General features: G+C 32.6%; 2 protein-coding genes across 2 annotated transcripts; one reads left to right on the forward strand and one right to left on the reverse strand.

Moving 5' to 3' along the window:
• The first annotated feature begins 88 nt into the window (after window positions 1-88).
• Window positions 89-9,643, forward strand: LOC108914603. Its single transcript, XM_018720445.1, has 3 exons — window positions 89-124; window positions 6,617-6,972; window positions 9,484-9,643. The coding sequence occupies exons 1-3, from the start codon at window positions 89-91 to the stop codon at window positions 9,641-9,643; spliced, it is 552 nt and encodes a 183-aa protein (XP_018575961.1).
• Window positions 9,644-9,791: 148 nt separating this feature from the next.
• On the reverse strand, window positions 9,792-19,837 carry LOC108914612 (methionine--tRNA ligase, cytoplasmic). Its single transcript, XM_018720457.2, has 13 exons — window positions 19,576-19,837; window positions 19,235-19,512; window positions 19,036-19,179; window positions 18,312-18,544; window positions 17,891-18,211; window positions 17,555-17,837; window positions 14,432-14,816; window positions 13,662-13,875; window positions 13,335-13,571; window positions 13,024-13,161; window positions 12,792-12,972; window positions 12,525-12,728; window positions 9,792-10,179 (listed from the first exon to the last, which is right to left on the reverse strand). Exons 1-13 carry the CDS (start codon window positions 19,685-19,687, stop codon window positions 10,030-10,032), a joined length of 2,880 nt encoding a protein of 959 aa, XP_018575973.1. The 5' UTR covers window positions 19,688-19,837; the 3' UTR covers window positions 9,792-10,029.
• Between the last annotated feature and the right edge of the window lie 146 nt (window positions 19,838-19,983).

Genomic DNA, 19,983 nt, shown 5'->3' on the forward strand with positions numbered 1-19,983 from the left:
GTCCAGGCCTACACGAGATGAGGCAGGATAAAGAGGGATAATCCCCCTCGATCCCAAATCATTGAGGCCAATTTCTAGCCATAGAATAATGGCGGCGGCGCGGTCGAGTCTGTTGGACATGAGCGTAGCTACAATTTTTGCTTGGGGTGAGCCCAGGACTGCTCTCGCAATTAGCGACTTCGCCATATTTGAACAACATGGTTTGATTTGATTCTCAAAAAAACACGCAATCAGCTACATATGACCGATATGACAAAAATGATAATATAGGATATTATTTTTCTAGAGTGGGGACAGAGCTTCCTGGGGTGGGTCATGCACACCGCCTGGCCTCTCCCTAGCCTGATTAGCTACGCCCATGCTGTTAGACCTTAGATTAGGAAAGAGTTCCTAATCTAAGTGGTGGACTCAACAAACTAAATTCTAAATCTATCTTATAATTCATAACAAGGAAATACTTTTCGAATGAAAAAAATTCTTGTGCCTATACATAACCGTCAATCATAAATATACCTTACATTAAGTTATACTTAATTAAAATTATATAAATATATGTAAAATGTGTATTACTTTCATCGCGCTTTCCTACAATTCATGCATTTTATGTAAAGCATTTATTCTCAGACTGAATCTAATTCATATCTAATATTTTTACGTAAGTAATAACAAAATAAATAAAATGTAAACCATTTCATTTTCCCACATGTATATATGTACATATAATATATGAGTAGAAATATAGATATTGCAAGAAAAAAAATATTAACAGTCTACATTACATTCCAGTCCTAGAAAAAGAATAGTTTATTTTGCAACAAAAGAAAATGACAGTTTCTTGCGAATGAATAAATTGTCTGCGTTAGGGAAGGAAAATAAGGATATTCAATCTCTAGCAGGAAATGTTATTTTTGTCTCAGATATAATTAATTCTATGTCCGATTTAGTCCAAAATGAACTACAATATTCAAATTAATGATTACTTTTTTAATGAGTTCCACATAGGAACACATGGATTTTATTAAAATTGCTGCTGCCACTAAGAAGAACATTATTTGTACAAAAAGTAGGTACCTCTTTGTAAGTTTGTATTTTAATTTTAAAAAAATTACAATTTTAGTATTTTTGCCTTAAGAGAGAAAAAATGTCACATTCATATCGAGCAAGTCCTGAGAACGCATATTTTTTAAGTAAATTAGTGAAAAATTGTAGAAACCAATAATTTTCCGAATAAATTCATCACAATTTTAAATATTATGTGCATCGATCATTATTGGACTGCACACGCCTACTACAATTTTCTTAGGATTTTAAAAGTTTGAAACGAAGAAATACGAGTACACAACAATGTAGTATGTAGTTATTTATTACCTTTATTGTTCCCTCAAAATAAAATATAGTGAATAGAAAGGCGTTTTAAAGTATAACATTACTGCCAATTCATACATTTTTCACTCTTTCTTTCAATAAATGAACCAATGACGGAGTAAACACATGTTGCCTGCAATCCCGTCTTACAATACTACATGGAAATATACTTTCGCTACTTTCCCATCTCTCCCTTAATTCAGACCAAGTTTATAAATACATCCGATAAATTCTTTATACGAATATTCTTTGTTTATCTATGGTGCACGCCTATTAGTGATTGAGTACTGATATCTCAAAGGTAGGAGATAATATATTTTTTTAAATAATCGGCCGTAGATTAAGATTTTTCTTAGATCGAAAACAATTAACTCTCCGAAATGATAGGTTTTTTAAATAGGAAAATAAGGATTGAAATTTTATTTTCGAAATTTCTTTAAAAAATAATAACGCCTATGGATGTTTTAAGATTATGTTATATGGTAAGAATATGCTTAGATTTTATTAAAAAATTTCTTTAGAAAAAAAGATATTAATCGGGCTATACAGAATTAAAAATCTTTTCAAAAAACTGAAAATTCAAATTCCGACATTTTTAGGGGATTTCCCCAAAGACGATAAAAACAATAAACCATTTTCTGCAAGCTTTTTTTTGTTTTTATACATATTTTGTACCCAGAGAAAATTTGTAAGTTTTAAAATATTTCAATTGACATGCTTGTGCTATTATTTTGAGTTGCGAATCTTGTGTAATTTAAAAATATTTCGATATTAATTAGATAGAAAAATAGCAGGGTATAAAATTAATAAATTTTCCTATTAACATCTGTCTGAAAAAGGATATTTTTTAAAAAATCGCAGGTAGATACTTACTTTTTTAAATTACAATAAAAAAGGCTGAAACAATTTCATTCAAATTTGATATGCGCTTTTAGTTTTTATTTGTCCAAAAACATAAACAGTTTTTTTTAGTACAGGGACATGGCGGGGCCGGTAATTTTCACCAGTAATATTTTTTTCTTTCAAGTATTTAAAATTACATCCAATATTCTCATTTAGCTTTAAAAAAATGTGTTTTTGCTAGTAAGATGCACCGCTTTCAAGATAAATGATAGAATGTCATTATTTTTTAATTACTGTATTGTCGGAAACAACTACTCTTCGAACTACAGCTCTCTATCAGTAGATACAAAGCAACGCTTTGCATCAGTAGGCATTGAAAAGCATTGACAAATCGACAATTAAGATGTAGTATACTGTATGTTATATTTCACACATACGTAATATTATGTTATTATTTTTTGCAATTTACTGTTTCTCGAAAATTAAGCTGAGTTTCTGGACACATATCTGTAGGATCTTTCTTATTAATTTACGACAGAACTGAATAGATCGATGGCAAAGTTAAATTAAAATTGGTGTAAGGTGTCGAAATGTGTGTTTCTATGTATTTTGTATTCAAAGTTAATATTCACCCTCTTAACTTCTTTAACGCGTAAATAAAGTAAATTTCACCTGAATTTAAATATAATAAGATATACTTACCTGAAAAGAAAAGAGTAAACCTGGATGTGATTACTGATTACTTGATACATATTTGTATGTATATCATTTTGTAAACAATATAATATAATCCGCAATGAAAGTGCGGCCTAGTTAAGCCAATAAATAAATCGGCTTGTATATAATAAACAGGAACTGTTAGATAAGGAAATTCAGTAGCGCATTGATCTTGGTTACTGATTGTACGTCTTAGTATAATTATTTACAGAATGCAGTAGGTAATTAGCTAAATGCATGCAACAAATTGATCTATGCGGTGAAACTATGTTTTCAATTCCAATGTTCCAATGTATATACTTCAGTAGTAATTATAACTTTTCATTTTGTAGGTATTCATTCCAATTTTTTACACTGTCAAAACGCACAAAAATTATTAAACCAGTTTTCTAGCCAACGGTCAACCAACAGCGGTCGAGATATTTATTACGTTGCGTAAACCCCATAAAAAACTTATTTCTACTTCCAATTTATGATTTGTTGCAGGTGCCAAAGTCAAAGAATTGATTAAATGCGCTTTCAGATAGAGCTGACAAAATAAATGATTAGAGGCAAGCCCTGATATGTATTTTATTATAAAATCGGTTAAAACTGGGTGCTAGTACTTTCTAAATCGAGTTTTTATTTTACGCGCTTCCAACTAATAACTTGCATTTAATAACTCTTGCACTCTTGCATATTAATAGATCACTTTCATCTACACACAACAAAAGAATAAAGAGACTATAAAAATGCGTGATCATGGATTCTACTTTTTTGTTAATGAAGATTATTACTCTTAATATTTTCTGTTGTCTAAACTGAGTGACTGCATGTTCAGTATAATATACTGTGGTTTAAACAAGTAAAATTTGTCAAGTTCATTTACAGGGTGATTCAGACCTTATCAAAAAAAATTGTATGTACAGGGTATGTTTACAAATACAATTTTGTAAAAAAAAATCAAAAAGGGCAATTCGAAAATGATTTTAAAATATACTTCTGCACGGTACTGGAAACTGGTCCACTGTAAAACCTGACCTACCGCAAGGCAAAGCATGCAGTCAATGCAATCGGTGATCGGTATGGCGACAAAATGTAATAAAAAATGAACGGACAAAAAATTGTAAGAATTTCTTTCCCATCGAAAGAAATACATAAAATTTTATAACGCCTACTTTATATCAACAAATTCAACTGCTTTTGCCGCTATGGTTATTATTAATTAATAAAATTAATTTGCGGTTTTAATTAATAGAATAATATGACGTTCCTGATACATTTGTGCCCGTCTTACCCAGTTTCTACGAACTAACACAAATGTTGTCTTGCTTCACTATAACACAACTGTCTTGCTTCACCATAAATTAAAACAATATCCTTCAACTCCCGAGTTGCTATACACATAAGCCATTCTTGACACTTGAAAAACTAATGTAAACACTATCACAACTATAATACTAAAATCGGATTTCAGTATTCGGAATCGCCTGGAGTCACGCTAGAGACTACAGTAGCCCAGCGATGTAAAGGTTGAAAATACTACAACTTATGGATTTTATAAAAAAAAATTTACGTTATTGACTCCATTTTTCATGATCCAAATTTTTTTGGATAAGTTGTGAATCACCATGTATTTGTAACACGATATATACGATTATTTGTAGTAACAAAATTGTTATTTTTCGCAAAAGCAATACAATCTGAAGAAAAAGTTATGTTGTTGTCACAAACTTAGAAAAAAATTGTACCTACCTATATTTGTGATGACTATGACAAGTATATTTAAACGAAAAATAAAATTCGTTACAAACACACAACGACTCACTTATTTAGGCATAGAATACCTGAGACAGAATTGTAAAAAGGATTTCGTATTAAATTTTTCATTGAAACTTGTTATATCCGTATTTGGATATATTAAAATTCACTTTCTATAGATATTATTTCAAATATACATGCACTTTTTTTTTAATTGCCATTGTTTAATTTTGATTTTTTGGTATTCATACATTAATGGACTATTCGTGGAACAACGAAGGATGCGACATCTATTATATTAATTTGAAATTACTCTAATAGGGGAACTTTCACACTCTCAGTGTTATCGCTTTGTATTTGAATTTTTTATGCTTTTTGGCAATATCCGTTAATTGCCTCGAGGAAAAAGTAAATTTTTAATATGGAGCCTGGGAAAAGATATCGATTGTATAGTGCCACAGTGCAACAACGTCGTACACATTGCATCATTTTACATTTCCAAGGAGAAAAAAAACTGACAAAGATGGAAAACAAAAGTAACGACTGATAAACGACCTGTCAAAGTGGCACTAACGTATTTGCAATGGGAATACTGTCCTGTTTTACAGTTACGAATACACAAAAATAAATGCTCTGCTCTAAACAAAGAAGGCCACTTTTGATTTTTCCTACACCTATAATGTATGGCAAAATATCTAAGAGCTATGAAGGGAGAAGAGTTGAGCGCGCGCGCCATTATTCCATGGCTAGAAATTGGCCTCAATGATTTGGGATCGAGGGGGATTATCCCTCTTTATCCTGCCTCATCTCGTGTAGGCCTGGACAGCCTTCGTAGGTGGGCCCCATCCGTCGTCTACCCCGACCGCAAATGCGGCCGGTCGCTCTTCTTGCTTCGCCGGCTCGTCTGTGTAAACCCCGGGGGTAGTGTCATGTTTATGTGTGGTATGGTTGGGTAGGGTAGTGCGGCTATGCAGCCTGGGATGCGCTTTGCTAAGGTGGCCCTTAGTCCAGCGCGGGAGGGGAGGGGTAAGGAGGATATGGGGGGTGTGTATGTGTGTGTGTGTGTCGTTGTCTTCGTTTCTTGATCCTGGCTGTCTCTGAAACAGAAAAGGTTAACGGGCAGGGGGGGGGGTCGTTGGGTGGTCACCCAGGGTCAAAAAGTTGGTGTCTAGGTCTTTTGTGTTTGTCGGTCACGTCGGGTACGTAGTCAACGGCTTGCCTGAGGAGGGTATTGTCATGTCTAGCGGCTACGTCAAACCGTTTCTCCGCGTTTTGTCTTATTGTCTGTGTAGCGTTTGTGTATGTAATGACTTTAAGTGGCTTTTTGCCGCGTGACCCCACGTCGTGGAGGCGTAGGTTAGCTGCGGTTGAAGTACCACCTTGATAAGCGTTCGCTTATTCCTTAATCAAGAGTTGAGCGTCATAATAAAAAACATTTTAAAATACAGTAATCACGTCCTCTATATTCAAAATTATTACTTTTTCCTGCTAATCGAATAAAAAAAAACAGCACCAATGCTTGTTTTCGCCAATTTCAAGATTGAAGTAATTAAGGTTATGTAATAATTTTCTGACCAACTCAGAATTACAATTGCGACTGTTAGATATTCTGTGCAGGGAACAGTGAACTTCCGTTCTGCGCTTAACTTGTGCAGAGTTGTCTTTGTCTATGGTGCAGAGTAACAGATCTTAAAACGGAAACGTAATGGCAACGTTGTTGCTATAATCCAGCGGTTCCCAAACAATTTCTTGGTCATGACCATTGATTATATAAGCTATATCTAATGCCATGACAGAATAGAAATTACAAATAGAAAAATTTCTATTACGACGCAATTAACAAAATGTAGTTATTTTTGGCACTTTGTAAACAAGATATGTATCTTTGTCTTTTCATCTGCTGCAATTAGAACTTACACTTGTGGAAATAATCTGTCTTTTTTTATTCCAGATGAAGCGCTGGTTGAAGTATCTTTTCATAGCAACAATATTTGGATTCGTGAAAGCTCACCAATTCATAAGGCTAGTTATTTTGGCTAGTCTGGGTTTGGCAGGACTGTGGATGGTCCACACACTAGCCCAAGACTATAACAAAATACAGACTGGCGGAGGAGATGCTACATCCAGTGGCGGAGATACCAGGATCTTTAAAAGATCGGTCGAAGCGGCTCAAAGCCACCGAATTGATTGGGAAACGATTCTATCGAAAGACCCGGCAAGCTGCACGAGGAGCTTTATCTGTCAACTGGCTGCAACCGATAGGGAACACTTGAGCAAAGAAGAACTGTTGATGTTGGAATTAAGCAGGTAGGACTTAAAAAAATTAAAACATCATTCTACACGTCACATTGAAACCTCTAGAAACATACAGGGTGTGGCGTCTTTAATGCAGAAAAAATTGAATACATGTTCCTGGGAATACACATAATAAAAAAACGTTATGGCCCAGACCCCTGAGCCGTAATCCAACCGCCGCGGCACTCTGATTGGCAAAGGAACCCTGTCTGGCTCCTAGACTATAGTGCACGTGCAAATTAGAAGGTTATTGACCTAGACACAGGTTAGCCTAGGTCGGAAACACGTACCGTGTTGTTTATTTGTCTCCGTCCGATTGGTTTTTTATCTTCTATTACTTACAGTCAATATTTAAATACTACATACATTTCACCCTCTCTTTGTAATTTATCTAGTGAGTGTTGGTTTTTTGTCATTATTTCTGTTATGAAATTGAAATGGTTATGAAATGAAATTTAAATTACTTGAACTCTTGAAGTTTTGTAACTTCAATATTAAATTTTATTTAAAGTGAAACACAGCTAATTTCTTTGCAGCCATAATAGTCACATTTGGTCAGATGAAAACCCGCACACTACTCGTCGGTTTAGCTTTCAGAGGAGATTCGGTGTCAATGTATGGGCAGGTGTATTTAGCGATCGTTTAATTGGGTCCTGAATGGGCCGCGTTACTTTCAATTTTTAATAGAAGGCTTACAGCAAATTAAAAAATTATCACTATGATGTTAATAAAAAATGATTTTTGGCAAGGCATGCTCAGACCTCCTCGAGGTTCTTGCAATTACAATTTGATATGTTGATTGCATAATTATAAAAAATAATTTATAGCATTTTAAATTATTATTGGCTGACGTGAGCAAACCGTTTATTTATTGTCTTTATATGAGCGAAAATATATAAATATGGCAACATTGCATCTAGGGTGCCTTGTTCATATCGTAGCCGTGCGTAAATTGTGAATAACCGGCTGACGTCAGCCGGTCAGTAACAGCCTGAAAAGGGGGTTAAATAATGATTTGAAAATATTTTTTTCAGCTTAAATATGCATTTAATTTTTTTTTAATCACGCCATCGTATTATACTCATTTTTCTCTATCTGCTCTTAAAATTAATGACATTATGACTGAATCACCCTGTATATTATTTTATTTCATTTGCCACCAGGAATTTGTTTTTAATTCTGGATTTACTATGGCATAACATCCCCAAAATCGTCACAAAAATTTTTGTATGGATGAACCTAGTTTTCGAGAAAAATATTTTCCAAAATTCTAATCTGGACACTTCACAGAACACTACGTACTGCAGGATACTGTGTACGTTATGTAGTTTTCAAAATATCTGTAATGAACAATAAACGTTATTCAAGAAAAACATTTTCGCAAATTTCAAGTTAAAAAATATGTATTTAACAATCCACCATTTGGAATTCGTAATGTCATTGAAATTTCCCCACTTTTTTTCATCTGTGTTCGTTTTCAGTGAACCAAGATAATTTTTATTTATTAAATACATATTTTTTAACTTGAAATTTGCGAAAATGTGTTTCTTAAACAATGTTTACTGTTCATTACAGATATTCTGAAGGCTACAGAAAGTATAGTGTCATGCGTAGTGTTTTGTGAAATGTCCAGGTAAGAATTTTGAAAAAATTTTTTCTCGAAAACTAGATTCGACCAAACAAAAATAACATCAGATTCGTGTTCAGCACCCTCGAAAATAGGAACTTAGAAAAAAATTTTTGACGATTTGGGTAATAGAAAATAATAATTACCTTGATTTTCTGCATTAAAGACGTCACACCCTGTATGTCATAAATAAGTTTGTTTTCTCATTAATTACCACTTTAAACTTTACTACGAAATTAAACTTGTAACACAACACTGCACTATATAAATTATATTTTGATTCCAATAAAATCTAACACTTCACGCAAGAAGTCCAAAATTGCTAATCGTATTACAAACACCTCTTAAACCAATAAAATGATAACTAAAATGTAAAAAAATGGAAGAGGTGACATGTTCGGCAAATTAATGTTGGTCGTTTATTTTTTGCCCACGTAATGTTGTCATATCTCATCAGGTGGATTGATATCAAGCAGTTCACCTAAACAAGGTCAATGTCAGAGGTCATTGACACCGAGATGCACAAACTGAACAGTGTTTTTAAAAAGATATAATCAAACTCTTATTAAAAATTTTAAATGATTATAACTCGATTCTGATTAAAAAAAAATAGAATAGTATTCTTAATCCCACTCCCAGTCGATATAATATTTGTCAAGATAGAATTCCAAGAAAAGAATAAGCCAATAAAGTTCTGTTATGAGAACTACTGTAACAATTTACCATGGCAGTGGCGTGCCTTAAAATTTTCGGTCAATATCTTTGTTAAATGCAGTTAATTCCAAGAAAGTGATGCAGGGATCTTCTTCAAATTCAACCTCAACACATTTTTTATGGACTGTGCATAATTTACGATTTTTTTTTAAATTTTGATGATTTCAAGCGATTTTATTTAGGGATACGCTAGAAAAGGAATCGTGGGCAAGTAAAGAGCTACAAGAAGCGATAAACCACGGGCAAAAAGTTAAGCAGCCAAATCAGTGCATGAAAATTTACAAGTACTGCCCGTTTACCAGCCAGATGATGTTAACGTTATTGAAGATGTTCAGCAGATAGTGAAAATCGTAAATCGTTTGTACCTATGGAAACTTAGTAGGTATTTTTGATATTTAGAATTGTAAATACGTTTATGTATATTTAATATTAGAATTAGAATATGAAAGGTGTGATATAAGGTAAATAATACAACTTTTTTTTACGTCATTGTATCTATCGATATAAATTATGGTAGTTGTGTAGTAACGCATACATTTATCCTTACATTTACAAATGTAATATAGAATAATTTAATTAACGTAAAATAAATAATCATGAAATAAATAATTTATACAAAAAAAAAATCCTTTTAAATTAAGCAAATATGCGAGACAAACACATAAATAAACCGTGAAGAAAAGATGTTACACATCAAAAGGTATACATTTTTAATGAAATACGAAATATCACTTTTTCCCTTTTTTATTTTTCTGAGGAGAAGGCGACTCCCCCGCAGCTAACTGCAACTGATTTTTTAAAGACAACAGTTTCTGTACCTCCGGTTGCCATATCGATTTATCCGATCCCCCTTCTTTTAGTTTTCTTACGATCAAACCCTGAAAACAATTTTTCGGTACTTGAAGTAATCGAAGAGTGATATTAGTATAGGCCTGGAAAAAGAGCTGGGAAATGGACATTTCGCAATTTTTTTGTTTCAGCAAGCTCAATTTATCACTATAGATGCTAAATATTATGTACAATGACACATTACTTTCCATAGTCATAAAAATGGGGGGAAGATTATTTACAGGGTGATTAATTGTATAATTTTTACGTAACTTCACGTTTTTCGCTTATAACTTTTTCCGTTCATTTCCACGAGAAAACAGTAAAGTACTTTTTTTTCATTTTCAAAAGACCTACAAAACTAGGCCTCGAGCATCAAAAAATATTTATTAGACCAAAAGTTATAAACAGAAGGACTTTATTTATGACTTTTGAATTAAACGTTTATAAACTGCGTTATTATTACCAGAACGTTTTGGCATCGCATCCTTTCATTCCTTATCACTGTCTAATAAAACTTTGACTTTTTTATAAATCCTCAAATTTTTTCAGTGGTGTTTTAGTTTTTAATTTTTTTTTTTGATTGAAAAAAAATTTTTTTTCAAATTTAGCTTATTTCACATACCATTTTGAAAATTTTTGAAAATGTTTACAGAATCCCAAAATTGAAAAAAAATATATGAAAGAAATAATTGAAAGTGATAAAAAAATGTCAAAAGTTTTTTATAAGAAAAAAAAAAAAAATTCAAAAATGGTAATCGAGAAATTTTAGATTTTTTTCAAAAATTGAAAAAAAAAACAGTGAAGATAGGTCCAGATAACTTTGATCTATTTTCTTTCAAATAGTACACTTAAAAACAAAAATTTTGAAAAACAAGACCTGATAACTCAATTTTTGAAAAAGAAAAGGTTATTTAAAAAAAAATTCATATTTTTTTGAGTTGGGTGAAAAAAAATTGAAAATATTCGCAGAGGTTTTCAATGGGGTAGAAAACAATAAAAAAGTTTCAGCCAAATTGAAAGGGGTCAGGGTTAANTTTTTTGTATTTTTTTTTTTTCGAAAACTGACATAAATCCTCAAATTTTTTCTGTGGTTTTTTCGTTTTCCATTTTTTTTATTGAAAAAAATTTTTTTTTCAAATTTAGCTTATTTCACGCCATTTTGAAAATTTTTGAAAATGTTTACAGAATCCCAAAATTGAAAAAATATATATGAAAGAAATAATTGAAAGTGGTAAACAAGAAAATAATTTCGATATTTTTTGAAGTTAAGAAAAAAATAGATCATTTTGAATGTTTTTTGTATTTTTTTTTTTTCGAAAACTGACATAAATCCTCAAATTTTTTCAGTGGTTTTTTCGTTTTCAATTTTTTTTTTGATTGAAAAAAAAAAAATTTTTCAAATTTAGCTTATTTCACATGCCATTTTGAAAATTTTTGAAAATGTTTACAGAATCCCAAACTTGAAAAAAAATATATGAAAGAAATAATTGAAAGTGGTAAACAAGAAAAAAATTTCGATATTTTTTGAAGTTAAGAAAAAAATAGATCATTTTGAATGTTTTTTGTATTTTTTTTTTTCGAAAACCATCCAAAAACCATCTAAAAACAAAGAAAATGAAAAAAAAAAGGTGTTTTTGGTCCATTTTTGGACGAAGAGTGGGTTTTTAAAAAAAGACATGCAACACATTTGAACTCAAATAAATCATTTTGAAACAATCTTTAGACTTTTTGAAATTGTCATCAATCGCTGCATAGAATAAGAACGATCATAATTAGTGTTTAAAGCCCTCTTTTCCGAAGCAAATAACTGTTCGTCCAAAAATGGACCAAATAACAACTTTTTTTTTCATTTTCTGTTTTTGGATGTAGTTTTCGAAAAAAATACAAAAAATTATTCAATTTATTTTTTTCTACTTTTTCAAGAAAAATTGAAATTTTTTCCATGTTTACCACTTTCAATTATTTCAAAATGGAAGATAAAGTTGAAAAAAAAAATCGAAAATTCTGAAAAAATTTGAGGATTTATAAAAAATGTCAAGTTTTTTATAAGAAAAAAAAAAAAATTCAAAAATGGTAATCGAGAAATTTTCGATTTTTTTCAAAAATTGAAAAAAAAACAGTGAAGATAGGTCCAGATAACTTTGATCTATTTTCTTTCAAATAGTACACTTAAAAACAAAAATTTTGAAAAACGACCTGATAACTCGATTTTTGAAAAAGAAAAGGTTATTTAAAAAAAAATTCATATTTTTTTGAGTTGGGTGAAAAAAAATTGAAAATATTCGCAGAGGTTTTCAATGGGGTAGAAAACAATAAAAAAGTTTCAGCCAAATTGAAAGGGGTCAGGGTTAAAAGTGATCGATTTGGCGTGGAACGCCCCGTATATACTTACTTGTTTGGCTACTTCTTCCTCAAGTTTTTTTATTTCGTCCGGGCTTACCCCATTTTTCACAACCGGAGACTGACCGCCATTTACTACGGGTCCGTTTTTCTGTGCAGCCTCCAACTTCTTCTTCAAACTCAACAGGATGTCGATTTCCGGCTTCCACACCAACTTGTCCGTAGTTTTCGCTTTTAGGGCTCTCACTTTTTCCGCCTAATTCAACAAATTAAAAATCAACCGATTTGAACAAACGAGAGAACCAAAACTTGACCCCACCTGTTTCGCTACTTCCGCTTCGATGACCTTCACGTCGACTTTCCCGTTTTCCTTCTCTTCCTGCTTGCCGGCGAATTTCTTCTTTAATTCCTCGACCCGCGTTAGTTCGATCTTGGCGAACAGAGGAAACGGTTCGCCTAGTTTATGACCGGCGGGAAGATAGGTCACGATTTCCAAATTGCTGGAATTTTAAGGGTTACGCACGAGGACAAACACCGCGAGATCGACTTACCTTGGTGTAATCAGGATATCGGAGGAATTTAACTGTTTGTGTAGGCTCGCGCTGGTGTCGGGCATGTACGGCTGTAACAGCGTTGCCAACAAGCAAGCCAGGTTGCAACAAATTCCGATAACGGCGCCGGCACGGATCCTATAAAAAGGTAAAGGTACCACTGAAAATTCTCTTAGTGATCAGTCACTATAATTTAAAAAAAAAGCATGCATAAGCAGGCGATACGCTCCGTTATCGATATACAAAATAACGTCATTACGCAAACATAATTTTTACCGCTAACTGCAACACTTACGGGCAATTTTACTTACTTTTCATCATCTGACCCCTTGAGTAGCACCCATGGTTGGTTAGCCTGCATGTACTGGTTGCCGTGCCTCGATATCGATAAAATGTGCCTAATACCGTCTCTCAACTTCGCCTTTTCCAAGGCAGCCACGTAACCCTTCAACTCCCTCGTACACAAGGCCAAGAGCGTGTAATCTTCTTCTGTGGGTTTTATTTCTGGAACCGTCCTGTTGAAGTTGTTTTTGGCAAAAACTAATGCCCTAAAAACGTGGCAGTGTTTTATTTTTATGAAATATTAAATGTGTACAGCAGAAAAGATTTTTTTTGTGTAAATTATCTTGAAAATTTACCTATTTATAAAGTTTCCTAAATTATTAAGCAGTTCCGAATTATTTTTCGTCGCCAAATCGTCCCAGGAAAAACTAGAATCCTGCGATTCCGGCCTGATATACAACAGATAAAACCTCCATACGTCGCTTGGAATGCCCGTGTCCTGAGCATCCGTACCGAAAACACCCACTCCTCGGGATTTTGAAAACTTACCGCTTTCGTAATTTAAGTACTCTAAAACAATATTGTTTGTAATTATTTATTTTTAGCATGTTTTTGATATTCCTATCACACTGATTAAAACAGAGACTTTTGAAAAATTTATTGAGTAATGTGTTATCCCAAAACATTATTTACTGGCTTAGTGTGAGATAGATAAGATGTCACACAAATGGACGTAACACTCACACATGCACACATATATGTCACACATACACACATCACACACATACATTTGTCACACTAATACACACCCACACACATCACACACATACACACACATCACACACATACACACACATCACACACATACACACACATCACACGTACATATAAATCATGTCTATTTTTGGATAAACCTCAAGAAAGGGATATTCCATGCCTTTTGTCTACTCTGATCACTACTTTTCCTTAACATAATTCAAGTTTAATTGTCCTCATAATGCGAACATGCAATTTTCTGATGCATACAAAAAAGTATTTAACTCCCAAGCCTCAACAATTTTTTTAGAAGTGTCCTGGTTCTTAGTCTGTTACACCACACTATAAAAACAACAAACAATAAACTCACCCGTTGCCATAATATGCGAAACAGTGGTATAACCTCGATTCGCCCCCAGAAGCATACAGGGGAATAGGACCGAATGGAAAGGCACGTTATCCTTCGCCATGAACTGATACAGGGCAACTTCTGTGCCTCTTTCCGGAATCCACCACTTTAGAAAATCCTTCGTGTACGCTTTACTGATAGACAGGTAACCGATCGGTGCGTCAAACCACACGTAGAATACTTTGTCCCTGAAGCCGTCCAAGGGTACCGGCACACCCCATTTCAAATCTCTGGTAATACATCGAGGCTTTAAGCCTTCCTTGATCCAGGAACGGGCGATGACTTGGGCGTTGTTTGACCAACCGGGGGATGAGATTTTTATCCAGTGGTGCAGCAGTGGTTCGAGCTGAAATTATAAGTGTCGGCACTGTCTCAAATTTACCCTTTTTCTTTTTTTAAATGTTCAAAGTGCCCACAACGGTTGGTTGGCCGTCATTACAGAAAAAACAATAGAAAACTGCAAGTAGGGATCTTTATGAGGTGATGATATAAGTATTTGACTAAAAATTCTCATCTTGATATCTGTGACGTAACCGGAATTATTTTTCCAATTTCATATATATTTTTTATATCCTGTGAAAGTGCTTAACAACTTTTATTAAAGAAGTTTTTCAATATCTCGTTCCACTCAAAATGAATATAAAATGAAATGTATAGAGAAAAACACTGGTTAAATCAAGTCTGTTACTGATTTTATCAACATTGCCCTGGAAAACAAGATTATCTCAATATTATTTTTTTTTTTTCAATTATTTTTGGACAAATTAACATTTTTTAAAAGGATTAATACTCAATGGAAGAGTATATACTGTTATTATTTTTAAGAAACTCAGAAATATTTCAAATTGGCTTTATAGGGACAAATGATTTATCAATAATGATTATAAACAGTGAAAGTACCCTGTTTTCTATGGCAATACTAATAAAATCAGTAACAGACTTGATCAAACCTGCGTTCCAGACATACCCTTTTATATCTTTTGAACGGGAAGAGATACCAAAAAACTTTTTTATTGAAAATTTCTGAAAAAACTAAGAACTTTCATAATAATGTAAGAAAATGTGTGAAATAGGGCAAAATATTTTCTACGACGTCAGTTATTGTTAAAAATAGAAAGTTGCAGTTTTCGTATTGGCTATGGATGGATATTTTGTGAAATATTTACTTTACTTTATTTTACACAGGGTTCATAGTTCAAAAGTAATATACAGAGTGTCACCTAACGAATGTTACATACTTCAAGGGTATAACCTAAAACCCAAATGGTCTCGATTTAACCAAACTTTCTTAAACGAGAAATGTCCCAAAAAAAGTTACAGTGTTAAAGTTTCTTTTTTATTTCTTGTTTTCTCCTTAACTCAAAACCCAGTTAACCGATTTGAGCAAAATTTGCTGTTCTGAGTTTCTCTTCATGAAGTATGCAGTGATTATGTTCCTATTAGGTTAAATCATACAGGGTGTTCATTTTACTACAACCCTTTGTGAATATTCTTTTGTAACTTTTTTGTACGTTTAAATTTTTACACTATCAGAAATTTTTGACTCTCTGACCATCATTTTAAAAGTAAACGACGTTGTCAAGTTTGTCAAAAAAGTAGTCAATGTTTGCAAAATCTGCAACTTCCTGCTTTTAATAATTGTTAGTATGTGTATCACTTTATATTGTGTGTGTGTGTCTTTAGGTTTTTAAGGTGTACATAGTTTTTGTAGATATAGAAAAAGTGTGGTAGGGACAGAAAGAAAATCCACGCAGGATAGAATTTAAGCGGAGAGTGATCGTTGTCAGATATATATTGTATTGAAGACTGGGAAGAATAAAAGTGTTACAATCTGAGTTGTAATTTATTCGCTTCATATACATTACAATAATGAATGACATATTCTAGCAAAACATCGAAAATTAAAGTAAACTTAAATTCAAATATCAACTACTTGTTCATGCTATTAATGTCAACTTTCTTAAATTAATTTTAATTCTTTACGTAATCAATAATCATACAGAAATGAAAAAAATATATTACTTAGTTCAAAAAAATACTTCATAAACTAGTCATTTTTGGATATATCAAAACATCGATCTATTGTTCTCACTAATCTCCTTATTTTCAAAAATATTAGGATTAAAAAATGACCAAATTTTGACCTAAAGAACATTTTATATGTTACAGTGCATTGAAGCTATCTCAATACTGTGATCCATTATTCCGTTATCTTCAGATTTTTCGATTATAACACCAACTTATATTTTATCAAATGGAAATTTTAAATTTTTGAAATCTGTAAAATTTCCATTCCAATGAACATCATTTTCTCAATTCCAGTTTTTTTTAATAAGACATAAAAATGCATTTTTTATCAATTCAAGTGTTTCTTAATAAAGTAAGTGGATTCTATAAAAAAAACTGAACAAAAAACTTGATTAGAAAAAAAAAACTGTATTTTAAAAGCGGACGACGAATCTGAGATGTTTTTCATTAAAATCTTCCTGAAAATTGTGTTCGAGACATTTGAACTACTGATTGTCTATTTCCCTGGGAATTACAAGAAACTCCATTGTAAGTGTTACTATTTAGCAGTACCCCTCTACCTCTGTTTCTAATTGCAAGAATTAACCCCAAAGTCAAATTTTTATGTGGAAGGAGAAGCGGTATATTACTATTTCATACGAGGCATCAAACAATGTATTTTATAGTTCATATTTTCAACTAAAATCACTTAATAAATGAATTAAACCTTTCTATATGGTTACACTATAATAATGAACGCTTTTATCAGTTTGGAAAATATCTCAAAATCTAAACAAAGACATTCTTGTTTTTTTTTATTAGTACTTCCACAACATAGTCTCACAAATTCTTGAATCTTTCACTAAAATTTTTAAAACCATTCATTTTCTAAAGGTAAATTTTTTGAGATTGAAGTAAATTTTATTAATAACCTGTTAAACTCTTGTTATCGTCAATGGCTATGAGTGTAAATTATAAACATAAAAATTATTAAAAACCAACCAATAAACCAAAAACGAACTAAATAATCGTTTGTAATATATCATCTAAAGAAAAAAAATTGCGTCGGAAACATACCTTGGGCAAATCAATGAAGAACTGATTCGACGTCTTCAATTTAGGCGTCTGACCACAAATTTTACACCGAGGATTCTTCAACTCAACGGCATTGACGAGTTTTCCGCAACCATCACACTGATCGCCCCTAGCGTCTTGATAATTACAGCCGATATTCGGACAACCTCCCTCTACAAAACGGTCGGCCAAATATCTGTCACACTTTTCACAATGTAACTGTTCGACGCACTGGGTAAACATAAACCCGTTGCTGTTCAATTGAAGGAACATATCCTGGCATATTCTACAAAAAAAAATGTCAAAGTCAAGAACTAACCATCGTTTCATTAAACTCACTCTGTTTGTTGAGGCGTCGACGTTCTTCCGAAATAATTAAAGCTTATATTGAACCATTTGTAAATATTATCGTGAATACTGAAATATTTGTCGCAGATAGCCTTGCACGATAAGCCTTCTTCCAAGGCCTTTGTCTCCGTCGCGGTACCGTATTCGTCGGTACCACAAATATACAGAGTATTGTAGTTGCAGAGGCGAGAGAATCGTGCAAAAACGTCTGCGGATAAAACACAACCTATTATATTACCGAGATGAGGTACGTTGTTGACGTAGGGTAGAGCAGAAGTGATCAATATGTTCTTCTCACCGGGAGTAGGTACACTACAAACACAGAGAAAAACAGTAGGTACTGCGCAAAATTATAATAAAAACCTAACAAATGATAAGAATTGCAATTGAATTAAACAAATCAGTGACTTACACGATATTTTTTTGATCTTTTAGTGCAGGCAACTGTGTTATGTTCTTTTTCCAGGCTTTTTTAGCAGCTAGAAGCTCCTCGCTGGTTACTGCTTCAATATGGTGTTGAGGCGACTCCTTTTCTTTGATGGGGGCATCACTTGCTAACAACGGAGGTGCCAAATACCTTGCACCTGCTAGAAGAGCAGTATATGCCGTTTGACCGATTTCTATTTTAAATTCTGCGACGGCGTCCTAAGAAAATGTTTTCCAAATTAATTTGTTATCACTGTGTACTATTAAGTATCTTTAAAATGTATAAACATTTAATTTGTTAAGATTAGACTTTCATTTATGCCTCTATCTATTAATTTTGATACATATGTTATGCACAAGCAAATACCAATCAAAATAATTGCACAAATTTGTAGCATTCTAAAGAAATCTAAATATAAGCTATCAACGTTTATCAAAAATCAATCTCTACGTGTATTTATTATTCAGTATTATCTAAAAAAAAATGATAATTCTTTTAATGAGTCAATCAAGCAAAGTAGAACAAATTATCTCCTGGGAATCCCAAATAATTCAGTCCGAATGATGAAATAATCTTTGACATTGACATTGAGAATTCCCTGTGCATTATAATTATTATAATAGATATAAAAAATCAGGTATCAACCTAACAAAACATAACTTTCTCAACATAATGATTATATATTATCAATTATTAAAAAAAAGACTACCTTAAATTGCACTTCATTTTCCAGCCTTAAGAACCAGCCATTTATATTTGGCAAATCCGAGAGATAATCCTTAGAAAGTTTGTCACATTTAACTAGAGGATATAAACAGCTCCATATTGCAACATCAGCAACAGTTACTGAATCCTAAAATTTGAAACGATAATAAAAACTGTTCGTAAATTCAATATCTGACACTTACTCCCACGAGATTTTTCTTATTTTCTAAAACAGTGTTTAACTTCCTAAGAGCAATTAATAAATTATTCCTAATTTTTTCATTCTTTGCGGAATTGCCTAAAGTATAAGCCAAGCAGGGTGACAAAATAGTTGCCTCCCATTCTAATAATTCATTTACAGGAAAAAAATTACTTTCAGAGGCAGGAAATAAGTAAGAAGCTCCTGCATTTGGCATAAATATACTTTGTACATTATTTATTTCTAGCGTAGGCAAAAACTTTGGTTCTGAAATGGTACGACCTACAAGAAAAAGCAGACAACAATCGACTGGATTTCATCACCCAACACGTGGATTTAACTCACCGTCCAGGTTAACTATTGTTATGTCAAGTTTTACTTTGGCCGAAGAAAAATTATTTGCAATTATTAACTTCAGTGCAGCAGGATTGCTGCGGTTAGTATATAATTTTACCATGATTTTAAAAAAGCACGCATTAAATAGTGAGTTATAAATTAAAAAATTTAAAGGTACACAAATTACAAGAAACGTATGTCACGATATCACAACCAGTCGCCTCACCACTCACACCTCAAACTCATGTATTTATTTAACTAATTTCGTAATTTCAAAATTGACGAACAAATTGTCAAATGTCAAATCTGTCATCTGTGAATCGTCGAACGTCGAGGTTGAACTGTAAACTGTCAAAATAAAAAAATATAGGAAATGCAGGCAATTTTCACACAAAAATAGTTTACTTGATACATTTT

Source organism: Anoplophora glabripennis, unplaced genomic scaffold, assembly GCF_000390285.2.
Source record: "Anoplophora glabripennis isolate ALB-LARVAE unplaced genomic scaffold, Agla_2.0 scaffold974, whole genome shotgun sequence".
Classification (NCBI taxonomy): domain Eukaryota; kingdom Metazoa; phylum Arthropoda; class Insecta; order Coleoptera; family Cerambycidae; genus Anoplophora; species Anoplophora glabripennis.